The sequence below is a fragment of the Eulemur rufifrons genome, chromosome 28 (genome assembly GCF_041146395.1).
Source record: "Eulemur rufifrons isolate Redbay chromosome 28, OSU_ERuf_1, whole genome shotgun sequence".
Lineage (NCBI taxonomy): Eukaryota > Metazoa > Chordata > Mammalia > Primates > Lemuridae > Eulemur > Eulemur rufifrons.
This window is the reverse complement of record NC_091010.1, coordinates 58,252,782-58,266,446: the sequence shown is the minus strand read 5'-3', so window position 1 is coordinate 58,266,446 and position 13,665 is coordinate 58,252,782. Positions and strand designations below refer to the sequence as shown.

Below are 13,665 nucleotides of genomic sequence, written 5' to 3'. Positions count from 1 at the left end.
GTGATGCAAATAAATCTGTAAAAATAGGAAGTGGAGAAAAAGTAATAAACATTAGGTCTGAGCCAAGTTAAGAGGCTGCAGCCACCAATTATTTTAAGGAAATAGAAGGAAAAATATCACGGACATATCATATATAGAGTTGAAGTTGTCTGATGAAATTTTTGCTTTTTCTACAAGTATGTTTATACAGGATTATGATATAAAATAAATTTCTTATTATGGGTCTTGGTCAAAAAATATTGAAAATCACTGTTTAAAATGATCTCTAAGATTCCTTCTAGTGTTAAAAAAAATACTTTCTGAAAAATACTCATTAACAGTTTTTAAATATTTTTTATAGAAATGTAATCTTCAACATACTTAAAGCTAAACTTTAATGATTTAATTCTTTCAACAAATACATAATATAAAATTAAAAGTGTAAGAGATACAAATAGCTAACAAGACAATAATGTCTATTTTTGAAATGTGAGACACCCAAGAACTAGGTTTCTGTAACAAGATGCACCTGGGATATGCTATTTATGTCAGTTATCTGAGGATCAGTGATTTCACCGTACAACATTCAGCTTTGCTAGCTGACAGTGAAATGGTTTGTGACAAGTAAAACACCAGAGCCAATGATGCATTTACATTTTCATTCATAATATTTCTAAAAATAAGCCTAGAATTTACAAGTATTAATAAAACTTTTTGATAATATATTAAAATTATATATAGTGTGTTGTGTTTGTGGCTTTAGGGGAAGGAGCAAATAATGAATATTTCAATGAACCAACATATTTTATCTTGGGGGAAAAACCTAAACAAATTCCTTAATGTAAACATATCTTTTTCTATTAACATAAAAGTGACTTGTTTGTTATAAAGATTTTAGAAAATACCAAATGTTGTGGAAAAAGAAAATGAAAATCATCCATAATCCCACATTTATCATTGCTCATATTTTGGAGTTAAGAAACAAATATTAAGTAACTGACAAAAATCTGTATCAGAAACAGATTCTAAACTATGTCAGTATTTAAGCACAATGTACAAATTTACTGGGAAACTGTCAAACACTTCCATTCTAACACAATTTTTATATCCTGTAATTTTTTTTCAACGGCAATATTTTAAAGATTGCAGAGCAAGCCACACTGAAATTTTTCATGTATCTAAGGCACCAAGATCCCTTCCAACTGAATGGCACAGATTTTTATGCCAGTTGATAACTAAAATGGGATATCACAGGCAATATGTTCTCCAGGGCTTTTTATTTTAAGAAAAGCTTACTTAAAGTGTGGTCCACAGGCCAGTGTTTATAATGAGATAAGTTCAGAAGATGAGGTTACATAGAAACTTATTTAGCAATTTTACATTGCTATAACATTTTAATTATATTTTACAAAAGTCAATCAGTCTACAATGAACTGGAAATTTTTTTAAATGATCTTTGACCAGAGATTTTTGTTTTTAAAGAAACAATTTAGAGAAATCACTTTATCAAATACTTACATCACATTTAGAGCAAGGGTTTTAAAACAAATAAAAAGTCTAGTCCAGGAACTTAATGAAATTCTTCTCCACCTCTTGTCATATTAATCTTCCTTCCATGTGCATTTTCACTGGCCCTTACACCCAGCTATTATAACCAGCACCTAATTGTTAACTGGATTAATACAGATATTAACTCTTTTAGAGCTGGAAGAGACCCTAATCATTTTTCCTAAGGAAAAACTGAGAGGCCCAGGGAGGTGAACCACTCTGACACCTCGACTTCTGTTTCACTGCTCCTTCCACCACGCCCAACGCCTGAAGCAGTCTACAGGTTTCAGCCTCTCCTGCCTCCAAACAACCCCTCCTCTACCAAGTGCCTGAAAAGGTGCTTTTGGAGGCTACTCTCTCAGATGAACAATATAAGTTAACATCTTAAAGCGGCCCCATTCTGTTCCTTAATAAACATTTTGTAGTCACTGAACAAAGTATGTTTTTGCTGAAAAGTATATGGTTTACAAAATGCTATAGTTTCTATAAAAATTCCAAGGTTTAAAAAAAAAATCTGCCACTAGAGTTTATGACCTCTAAGTTCCCTTTAAGAAATATGATTATATTTTAAAAATCTAAACATAAGTTTTTAAAATTATGGGCACCACAGACTTTTTGCTTCTTTGTTTCTCAACTAAGAATTTCCAATTTACAGTCTCAGTATTTTGAATCTCAGATACCATGTTTACAGACACAGTGATTAATACTCAGGAATGACACTCATTCATGCAATTAACTCAGTTTGTTTATTTTTTAATTGATAAAAATCCAAAACATGCAGGTTATTAAGAAAACATTAAAGAATAGTAGAACTATTCCAGTATTCTTACCTTGGACCCTGACAACATACTGGTCAACATTTTTGTTCCCCTTCCAATTCCAACCACTACAAATTAAAGAAAGAAATATTATGACACTCTATTCTGAAAGCTAGGTTTTTATAATAGCTACATATTTGGGTCATAATTTCCTGGCTTATGTTATGTGAAATTGAAAAGAGTATATATTTGTTTGATGATGAAGTCTTTTGACAGAATTCTTTATTAAAGAAATGATGAAGTCTTCTGCCAAAAGACTTCATCAATATATGAAAAGAGTATATATTTGTTTAGCATAATATGAGGGCTCCTATCACGCCAATCAGTTGAACTTGTCATGCAACTAAAAAATTCTGAAGAGGGGATGGAAGAGAGAGACTTTTTTTTTCACAAAGTATTAAACTTAGTAAAAACCTCAACCCAGCCAATTAGATAATAAAGTTTTAGAACAATCTCAAAGTACTCACTGGAATTTTATATGAGCCCGAGTGAAAAGCACATGGTACAATTAACCATGGTCTTCATCATCATACCAGGTGAAGTCTTTTGACTTCATCAATGAATTCTGTCAAAAGACTCACACCAGGTGACACCTGGTGGTGAGGGCGCTTGTCTACCACCTGCTTTCTCAGAATATTGATTTGGCTTACTTCTCAAAAATCAGTTATTCTGTCCTTGCAGGAAGTTATTTATTCAGCAAACATGTGCCAGCTGGGCCTTTTAAACACATTATCTTTTGAATTTTCACAGCAAGTCTATGAGGTAGAGGTCCCCCTTTTGTGGGTAAATAAACTGAGGCTTCAAAAGCATAACTAATTTTCCCAAACTGGGAAAGTCTTTTGACAGAATTCATTATTATTATTACTGATGAAGTCTTTTGACAGAATTCATTATTAAACAAAGCAAAAGCCATCATCATAGTTAATGAACCATTTACAGATGATTAGTGCCCAGCAGTATAAAATCTAGAAAAGAGAAACATAATAAATAAACCTAACACAAAGAAGAGTATCAGATAAAATGAGGGCCTGGAGAATATATGCTAACATAGACCAAATATAAAGTACAACAATGGCCCACCTTTCTCTTCAATTTCAAACATTATTTATCCATACAACACCACACATCACCAGGTGACGTGGAAAGGGTTTAATCATTTCTTCACTTAATAGCAGGCAAATTTTTTAAGAATTATTTATCATCAACAGATATAATTATGTATAAGAATATAATACAACCACCACAATTCAGAATTACAAGAGGAAACGAGGAGAAATGATTGGCAAACTGAAAAAATTACCATCAATATTTATAGCAGATATCATTCAGTGAGTTTACCATGCATCAGGTTCCTCTCTAAATGTTTTCTACTCATTATCTCATTTAATCCTTATGATAACCCTAAAAGGTAATATAATTATCCCATTTTTATAGATGAGGAAATGGAGGGATGAGGGACTAAGAACTTAGCCCACCACCTCACAACTAGTACGTGGAGGAGTTAAATTCAAACCGAAGTAACAGCAGATCCCCTTCTCTTCCATTCCCCCTGCCACCTTGCTCACCTAGGCTTTGTTCCCACAGCCACCAGCCTACACCACTGCAAACCTGACTGTTCTACATCCTATGCCTTCCTCTTCCAATTCATATCATTTCATAACCATTTCTGAAACCTTATTTTGCACACTACAAAGCCCCCTTACAATCCGTAATAGGGTTCCAATGCCTACAGTACCAACTCCTTAGTAAAGTATTCAAAGTCCATCCTTTAAAGCCCAGTTTAATTCCCCCTTCAATCATAAAGTCTCCTACAAACCCCCTCTAAACATCTGACGCTTTATCTCTAAATAGGGTCATAATTAGTTCAAGGACTAAGATCAAAAACTCTCTGCCCTCAGCATCCTCTGAAGAGCACAATACTCTTCAAATGATAGAATTTGTTGATACTGTTGCTGCTGAATCAAAACTTTGTATAATAATAACAAGGACTCAATGTAATTTGATTCCATTCAAATAAATCCCCAATCAATATTTTCTGAACAGCTACTATGCACAAAATTCCAAGAGGAATATTTCTAATGGGACAACAAAGAAGCCTGGGACACATTTCCTGGCTTTGAAAGAATTTCTCACCAGGAAAATGCAGTACAGAAAAGGGAACTCACAGGGCTCAAAAAATGTTGCCTGAATGAGTGAATAATGCTAAATAACAATATGATAACATGATTAAGAGTCAAACAGCTGCTGTAGGAGGTCAAAGGCAGGAGCACTATGTATGCCTTAAAGGGACCAGAGAATGCCTCATCCAGGCATTTCAAACAGAGTTTGAGTTAGGCCTGGAAGGATGGATAGGATTTGAACACACAAAGAGAAGAGAAGCATGTTCTAAAGGACCAAACTGCATAAACTGTCTGATACAAGGATGAGCACAGTGGGTTTATCAACCAGAATACAGGAAGTCTTAAAAGCAGGCTGACATGTTTGACTTTATCATGGTTGAAGTGCTGAGCGGATTATGGTTTCTGAGCTAGGTTAGTGATTCAGAAGGATAAAATTTAAAAAGGCCATCTTACGATTACCCAGCTTAACTTTCTCTCATTTTATACCCAAGAAAAACCAATGCCTATTAAAGTTGGGTGATTAGTACAAACAGAATTTTAGGAGGACTAATACAGCTATGGTATGTAGAAAAATTATTTAGAGTTGGGAACCAGCCAATCAGCAGCTTTTCATTCAAGGATATAAATAAATGAAAATTCAAAGGATAATTTCCTGGACAGAATTTTTACTTAGCCTTTTTTTCTCCACTCAATCTTTCAAATTTTTATTCCGTGCATGTTGTATAAGTACAGAAACAAATGAAACCTGGTTTCAGGCAACAGTGAGTTAATAACCTAACAGGGAGACAGATGTTAACAAAAACTAAACAGAATGAAGTTTTACATTAGCAGTACAAAAGAGCAAGTGGGCAGATTCATAGGGAGGAGACCCAGTATTTCAGCTGAGAAAGGTCAGTCGGATTTCTACAACTAAAGGTGCTGACAGAGATGAGCAGCATATACAAAAAGAAAAGCATGAGCAAAGACACCCAGTGTGAAAAAAATGTGGAGAACAGAGAGAAAGAATGAATAACAGGGTTTTCCATGCACTATCTCACAATTACTGCTCTCTTACTCCATCTTCCAAATTTTCTGTACTCATTCAAATATTTTCTCTAAAAAATCCACTATCTCCACACCTATCCAGTGTCCTAGTATTCTAGTCTCAAATTATAAAGATAGAATTTGTTTATGATAAGAGTCCCTTTAGGACAGGCAAGGGTACAATACATGTATTTCCAAAGCTTCCTGTAGTTGGAAGTTTCTACTGCCATTTATCTAATTCTATAACATCCTTTAGATCATCATCTTACAAGAGCTACATCTTTCCAATTCTAGGAATCTGTCTTAATAATACAAAACAAAAAAAAGTTCCATTCATAAAGATGTTCCTCACAAAACCAGTTTTACTAATAAAACTCTGGCAGTAACCTCAATGACCTCAAATGGGGAAATGGCTAAATAAATTGTATTTTACCCATGACAGCACATTATGTAGCCATTAAAACTAATGTTTACAAAAAGCTTTTTTTTAATTAATGTGACAAATGTCTGTTATAATGTTAAGTTAAAAAAATCCAAGATATACACTTACAGTGAAGCATAGGTCAACTTTTAGAATTTACATAGATAAAACAAGGTATCCATGTAACAAAAACATTTGTACCCCCTGAATATTTTGAAATAAAAAAGTTACAGATAAAAAGCTAGGAGGAAATACAGCAAAAATGTTAACTGATTATTGATGGAAGGTAGAAAAATAAGTAATTGTTTTATTTTCAACTTTGATTTTTGTATTTTCTAAATTTCTCCAATGTGCTTTTATAAACTCAAATTAAAAAATAACAATTTTTTAAATGGTATATAGAAATTTAGTTTCCATTTTAAGTAATTTATAATAAATGGGTATATGAGTTTCCTTACTGCTGCAACAAATTACTAACAGTGGCTTAAAATAATACAAACTCTTATCATACAGTTCTGGAGGCCAGAAGTATGAAATGGTTAGTTTAACTAGGCTTAAATCAGGGGGTTGGCATGGTTGTGTTCTTCTTCGAAGGTGCCAGGGGAGAATCCTTCACTAGAGTCTCCCTCAGGGAATTTTCTTGCCTTTTCCAGCTTCTAGAGGCTGCTCACATTCCTTGGCTTGTGAGCCTCTCCATGCTTCAAAACCAGCAATCACATCTCTCCAACCTCTGCTTCCATTGCCACATCTCTGACTCTCTTCCACCTTCTCTTCTACTTTCAAAGACTCTTGTGATTATACTGAGTCCACCTGGAAATTCCAGGAATATCTTTATCTTAAAGCCAGCTCATTAGCAACCTTAATTCCATCTACAACCTTAATTCCCCCTTGGGATATAACCTAACATATTCATGGTTATATGTTCTGGGGACTAGAATGTAGTTATCTTTAGAGGGCCATTATTTTACCTACCATGGTATTTTTGAGAATTTTGCAAGCCCTCTTGTAAACACACTATAGAATTTTAAAACTGAATTTCAGACTACAATCTTAAATTGTCAGCTAAACTTTTAAATCTATACCATAAATATTACCACCACCCCCCCAAAAAAAAACCCAGCAAAAACAGTTTAAAATGTTGAAAGTAATTTTTTTTCACACAGGTCCAGTTTTGTTATCTAAAAAAAGGCCTTTATAAAGCACTTCATAGGGTAAAGTGTATATGTGTATATTACAGATATTTCATGAGATATTTTAATAAAGCTTCTGAGAGTTATGGTAGCTACAACCCCCTGTTAAGAGATGAAGAAACTGAGATTCAGGGAGTTTATGGGATTTTCTCAGCATGTGTAGAGTTAGTAAATAAAGCAGCTAATAGCCAGTATACAAACCCAAGTATGATTAGAGTTCAGTGTTTACTATACAATAAAAATAAAAAATCAACTTCTTATAAGTTTCCACAAGTGCTAACTTAGAGACAATAAATATCCCTTATTCTGTGACTAAATAGCTACAATTTTTTAAACTTTATCTCCCATTGGAAACCACATGCATTAGAAGAATTATCAATAAATTAGACATATGAACATGTTATATCATCATAAAAGTCCCCATGTGGCCAAATATAAATTAAGCCTCCAAATGGAAAATTATTTCCAATACAATTTCTTCCACACATACAAATTTCAGCACCTCATAATACTCAAATGGAAGCTGCAACAAGATCCGTTGGTCTCAGGGTAAAAAATAAACTATTTCATTCACTGCCTTGAGTACCATTATTTTCTGCATACCAATTAGGAACCACCAGAAATTAATGGAATATGTCTATTCATAAATAAACAGCAGATCTTATCCTCTTTTTCTTTGTATTTATGTTGCTGACCCTTTGAAACCAGTAGAGTGGAACAGTTAGGACAAATAGGCTTCAACTCAAGGGCCAACTCTATTCAACTGGTAGAGGATACCAGGAATGCTAAGCTCTCTGGAACCAATGGCAAAAGACGCTTTGACTGATTGATAATTTCTGCCATGAGCACAGGGTGGAACAACAGCATAAATGCCAGGTATTTGCCACCCCACATTAGAGCAGAGGCTTTGGAACAGAGCAGATCTAGGCTCAAATCCTGACTTTGTCACTCACTAACTTTATGGCAGTGAACATGTTACTTTATCTCTCTGGGTCTTCCTTTCTTCTTCTATAAAAATGGGATTATAGTACCTATTGTGTAGGTTACAATAAGGATTAAGCTATATAACTTATGAATGCCCTAAACTGAAGACCCCATACACAGCTAGTGCCCAATAAATGCTCATTTTCATTAGTGATTATAAAACAGTTAAGTTGTCAGAATTTGCCTATTGAAATCCTCTAATTCAGAAAAATGGATTTCCTTGTGATTTTTTTCTATTTTAACCTCAAGTAAAAATATTTTGCCAACAGGAATTAAATAAAATCTAATTTTAGAAAATACAAAATTGTACATTGTTTCTAATTTTCTTTAAACATACCAATTTTATCCTTTTCTTTTAAATAGAAACTCAATTACTTTGGATGGCTTAGTTCAGAATTTGTTGTTGTTTGTACCTAATTTTCATTGTAATAAAATGGACTGGATACTGTAGGACAGTATTTTACAAACCATCAGTCACAACCCAATAGTGCATCATGGAATCAATTTAATGGGTTATGATCAATATTTTTTTAAAAATGAAATTGAATAAAACATAAAATACCAGAGCATGTAAAAAAGGTAAGTATTTTTGTTCCATAAAAGTTTGTTTCTAGTATGTGAGAAAGGAGGCAATGGGAGGAATCCCAATGGATGGATTTCTGTGACTATAGATGCAGTTAGAAAGTAAAATACATCCAAGCCTGCATATGCAAACTTTAGCAGCCCAGAAAGTTAGACGTCAACCTCTACTAGATGCAAAAAAAAAAAAAAAGATGGAATAAAAAGGGATAAATAATTTTTCTCCCTTCAATCAATCCTACCAATTTTCTTCCACAAGCAATAAAATGGTCAACTAATAAGTCTCCAGGAAAAAATGACTTCTAAAGAACTATAAGGTTCACCTTCTCAATAGAGCTGATCTCCTAGATTAGATTAAATATAGGCAGAAAAAAGAGCTGTGTATCTTGTTGGTAGTCCTCAAGACCACCCCACGTTTAAGGGTTGGTAAGTGGCTCAGCCCTATTACAGTGACGCAATAGAAATATACAGCTGCACGTAAGGGAAAAAGGCATGGAAAAAATCCATGCACAGACTTCCTTATTCTCTCTCCCTCCTAAGAAGGAGGAACACTTGAGCCTGCTTCTTTCTCCAACAACAGAAAAAGCAGTAACAGGTGTGCAATGACTTTCCTAAGAAAAGCTCATCAGAAATTCAGCACCCAAAGTTTTTACTGGGGACAGGGAGGATGATCACCCAGGCACCACCCTCTGCCTGGGTGGTGGGACAAAATTCCAGATTCCTAGGAAGAAAGCTGGTGTTCACACAAACAGCTGAGGCATAGTAAACCACCCTTACCAGACAGGGAAGGGTGGGAACACTCTGAAAATCCAAATTCCCACGTGCCAGCCAAGGGCAAGCCTTGCAAGCAGGGCTTTCTAAAGATAACAATTTCAGGCCTGCTATATTAACACTTTTCTGCACAGATACAAACCTTTTCTCAAAGTCCCATGAATGCATAAAAGTAGCTATTTCTAATAGCCTTGTATACCTTGTAACATTTAAGGGCCTCTTTAGAAGAAGGCACTATAAATTCAGTAGATCTGAAACATTCCAAAGTAGGCTGAAAATGGATGGCTTTAGTCAATCTCATCTGTTCTCAACTAATATTTCTTTCTGATATTAAGTGACAGTTACATTAAGCTTCTTTTCATATTTCTTACCCAGAACTCCTCTGGCTGCACTGTCTAGGGTCCCTCCATGTCCAATTTTCAAAGTCTGCTTTTTCCTCTTGGTCCATTCTGGAGAAGGCATTCCAGCTTCTATAAGAATAATTGGGATGGAAAAAGATAATTACCAAGACAAATGAAGTAGGATCTCCATAAACATGAAGGGAAGAGGGGATGGTGTTTTCAAAACAAAGTATTGTACAAATTTAATATATTATGACTTTGACCACATTACTAGCAAAGAACAGATTTAAAAAGGTACTGCCACCCCTAAATTACAAAGAAATAGTATTCCAAAATTAGCTGTCTAGAAACTAGAATTCATTCTCTAAGAAAAAAGACATTTTAAAAAAGAGAGGAAATATGCAGGCTAATTAACAAAAATATAGTAAATTCTTGGTAGTAGTGGGCTGTTAGATAGAGAATGATGAAAAGAAGTTAGTTTTCATATAGAAAGCTAGTTTTAAAAATCCTCAATTTCCATTTCTAAATTTCTTCCATGTTATTTCCTGATACCTCCCAACTACCTAATGTTGGGAGTACATCTCATACAGGACTACGTCTAAGTATACTAACTTCCCAAACTACCTGTATTCGTTGTCCCCCTCTCCTAATCAAAACTTTCAATTAAGAATCTAATCTCAACAAAAGGTTATATGGGAAGGAGGTAACAGTTAAGTTGCATCTTAAGCTCCAAAGCATTTAGATTTTTTTTAAAAAAGAGGATGCCAACCTTGCTTATCTCATAGTTCTGTTGTAAAGATAAAATGAAATAATGTTACCTCAAAGTGCTTTGGAAACTGCAAAGCACTATAAGTTTTAATGATGATGATGATGGCATATAACAACTTACTGAGAGAATACTGGCTATCGGACTTCAAATGAGGAAGCATAGAAGAGCAGAACAGTTGTATTGATCTATACCTTCCCAAACCCATCAAACTTTGCTTATCACCACTGACACCAAGAAGATAAAAAATAGAGCAAAAGAAAACTAAAAGAGGACAAAGAAAGGACAAGGAGAAAGCAAAGCAACAGTGGAAGAGGAGACACCAGATTAAATGGCCTTAAGGATTTGCTGCATTGCTCAGCCTCTTAGCATAATTACTACTCTACTAAGTTAGAACCATGGTCTCTGGAACATAGTCCTGGTGTGATGCTCTGATTACATCACCATGCCTGGAAAAGCATGGCTGTCTGCTTTGACATAAACTTCTATGGCCAGACCTAGGCTTCAAACTCTTCACCTTTCACTTGCAACCCATCATGGATCTATCATCCATGAATTTATAGAAACCTTTTGGGGAACTGTTTGTATTTTCAACCTGACACTCCTTGGAGTATGATGGCTTCATAACTGTATTATCTTCCTCTTGTGCCAAGATTTACCTCCTTCTAACTTGCAGACACATCACCTCCACTATGTCAGAATTTGGTTCTCCCCACTGAACCAAATATTCATGAATAAATATTTATTAAAGTCTTCCCTAGCTATAAAATTCTGATATATTTCAGGCCTTGAAGGATACAAACAGACAATGAAAAGTGGGGATTGTGGTATCACAGAAATCAATGTAAGGAAAGGCAAGGAATGTTATTAGAGGCTGACTACTGATTGCGGCCTAAATTGGTGGTCGTCAAACATGGCTGGCATCAGCATGTGGGCATCTTTAAGAACCTTCACAGGTAATTCTGACAGTGAGTTAGAATGAGATTTGGGAAGCCCTAGTCTAACTAACATAAATACAGAATGAGCCAATCACAATTCTATATTCTAAGCAATATAGAAATGGAGGGTAATGAGAATGTCTACAGGTGAATGAGTGGCTTCCAGAAGATGGCCTACCAACAGCCTTGACACAATCAGTTTTAACTAAGTTTCAACAAGAAATTTCAGTTCTTGGAGGCAGATTAATCAGAATGCCAGGACATGGCTTTGACCTTGTCAGAAACTTGTCTGAAAGAATGGTAATCATTACCATGAGGAACAAAAAGCCACAGTTTAGCTAACAAATCAGAAAAGCAGTAATTCTATGAAGGAAAAAAAGCTCTACGATGACACAATACTTATATTCCTCACTTCAACATCCAATACATGACCTATTCTTACAGGCAACAAAGTATAATGAAAGCAGAACAAATGAATAAGTAGGTACAACACTGGAATTAAACATCTACAAGGTTGTACCTATTTGCCAATAAATATTTAAATCTGTATTGTGCCAGTTATAATTAACAAATTCCCATCAGAATAATTTGGTTTTGCAATTGCACTTGTACCCCATGAATATATACAAATAAAAAATAAATGAAACAAAAAGAATAATTTCATTTTGTATTTTAAAAAAAAAATGTAAAGTTTGCCAGGGGATACTAAACAATGTAAGAATGTAAGAAAGTTCCTGTACTGGTTTAATGGCAAGACAGGATAGGGCCAAACTCTGGAAGGCCTTGAATAACCTAGCTAAATAGTTTTACCACCAAAGGCTGCAGAAATTACCAAGCTCTGAGCTCAGTTGGGGGAAAAGATGGTTTCTTTCATCTTGACATCTCTATAGGTTGGCACAGATCTGACTTACTGCAGGTGTCCAAGAAACCTAAGGTTCCTTGATGTCATTGTGTGAAATGATCTACTGGGTTGATGAACTGCGCGATCCTTCAGGCTTTTCTAATATCTTCCCAGTGTATATGAGTAAACAAATTAAAATAATGCATTTAGAGAAGTGATCAAGTTATATTTACTGTTTCTCAAAATGTGGTCCATAGACTACTTACACTAGAATCACCTGGAGCAACTGTTTCAAAATGCAATTTCCTAAAAATACCCCCAACGCTCAGAATCACAACCTGAGAGAGCACGGATTAGGAATGTGCATTTGTATAAGAGAATTTAAGTAATTTTTATGCCCACTAAAATGCGAAAACCGCTGTAATAAGTCTTGGTTAACTAAGCATTTCCAATATATTTTTAAGAATTCAACTTTAAGGGTGCAGAGCCAGTGCTTGCTTTTGGTGGGGTTCATCCACATGAACCAGACAAAAGCCTCCTGAGGGATCCGATTACAGAAAGTTGGTCTGCACACTGAAGGACCAAGGTTTATTGTGTAAGTATGGGGCGGGGGCCGGGGGAGGGAGGAGTCCCCCTTGAAAATTACAATTGCCAACTAGGCTACAGCCGTTTACACTAAGGCAAGTTCAAGGCTGAGATGCCCCAGATTTCTGTGCAGAGCTAACTCAGTGGTCGTTCTCCCTTCCCCTTCCTTTAATCTCATGAGCCATGAGCATTGCAAAAAGCCCAGTGTGCTCCCCTCTCGCGTCGACTGCCTCAGCCTGGTCCCCACCCGGGCTGCAGTACCTGCCAGCAGCTTCTCCTTCAACCGATTCAGCAACTCGGCTGAAGTGGGCCCTTTGGGCTTGTGCACAGCGAACACGCCGCTCAGAGACAGCAACTTAGTAGCTAAAGCGGCCTTGGAGACCCTGGCTTCGGATCCCGTCCTGGCCGCAGCCGCAACCGTCGCCGCGGCAGCCATAGCTGAAGGGGTCGTAGCCATTGCTGCGGCTGTTCCTGCAGTTTCAGGGACTGGGGCAGTGTCTGTCTTCAAAGACGACGACGGCACCGCCGCTTCGGCAGCGGCCATGCTTTTGTAACTCAGACCTGTTTTTTACCCTGGAGGCGCATACTGATGACGCAACAAGAGTGCGCCTGACATACCTCTCTTGCCCGTACAACAAAGCTGTGCGGACCGGAGGGAGGGGTCGCAAGGGCTTGTGGGAATTGTAGTGCATCGCTTTCCCGTTTTGGCCGAGGATTTGTGCCCTCTGAGGGCTCTGGTGGAGCCGTTTTTCTCCTGTAGT

At 36.1% G+C, this 13,665-nt stretch overlaps 1 protein-coding gene across 1 annotated transcript in view; it reads right to left on the bottom strand.

Annotated features, from left to right (window-relative positions):
• The window catches only part of TRUB1 (TruB pseudouridine synthase family member 1), a 35,773-nt gene extending 22,325 nt beyond the window's left edge, over positions 1–13,448 (bottom strand). The window contains exons 1-3 of the mRNA XM_069460562.1: positions 13,166–13,448; positions 9,805–9,903; positions 2,358–2,413 (exon numbers count right to left, since the gene is read on the bottom strand). Coding sequence (XP_069316663.1) covers positions 2,358–2,413; positions 9,805–9,903; positions 13,166–13,448 — 438 coding nt within the window. The remainder of the gene's footprint in view (positions 1–2,357; positions 2,414–9,804; positions 9,904–13,165) is intronic.
• Positions 13,449–13,665: the final 217 nt, after the last annotated feature.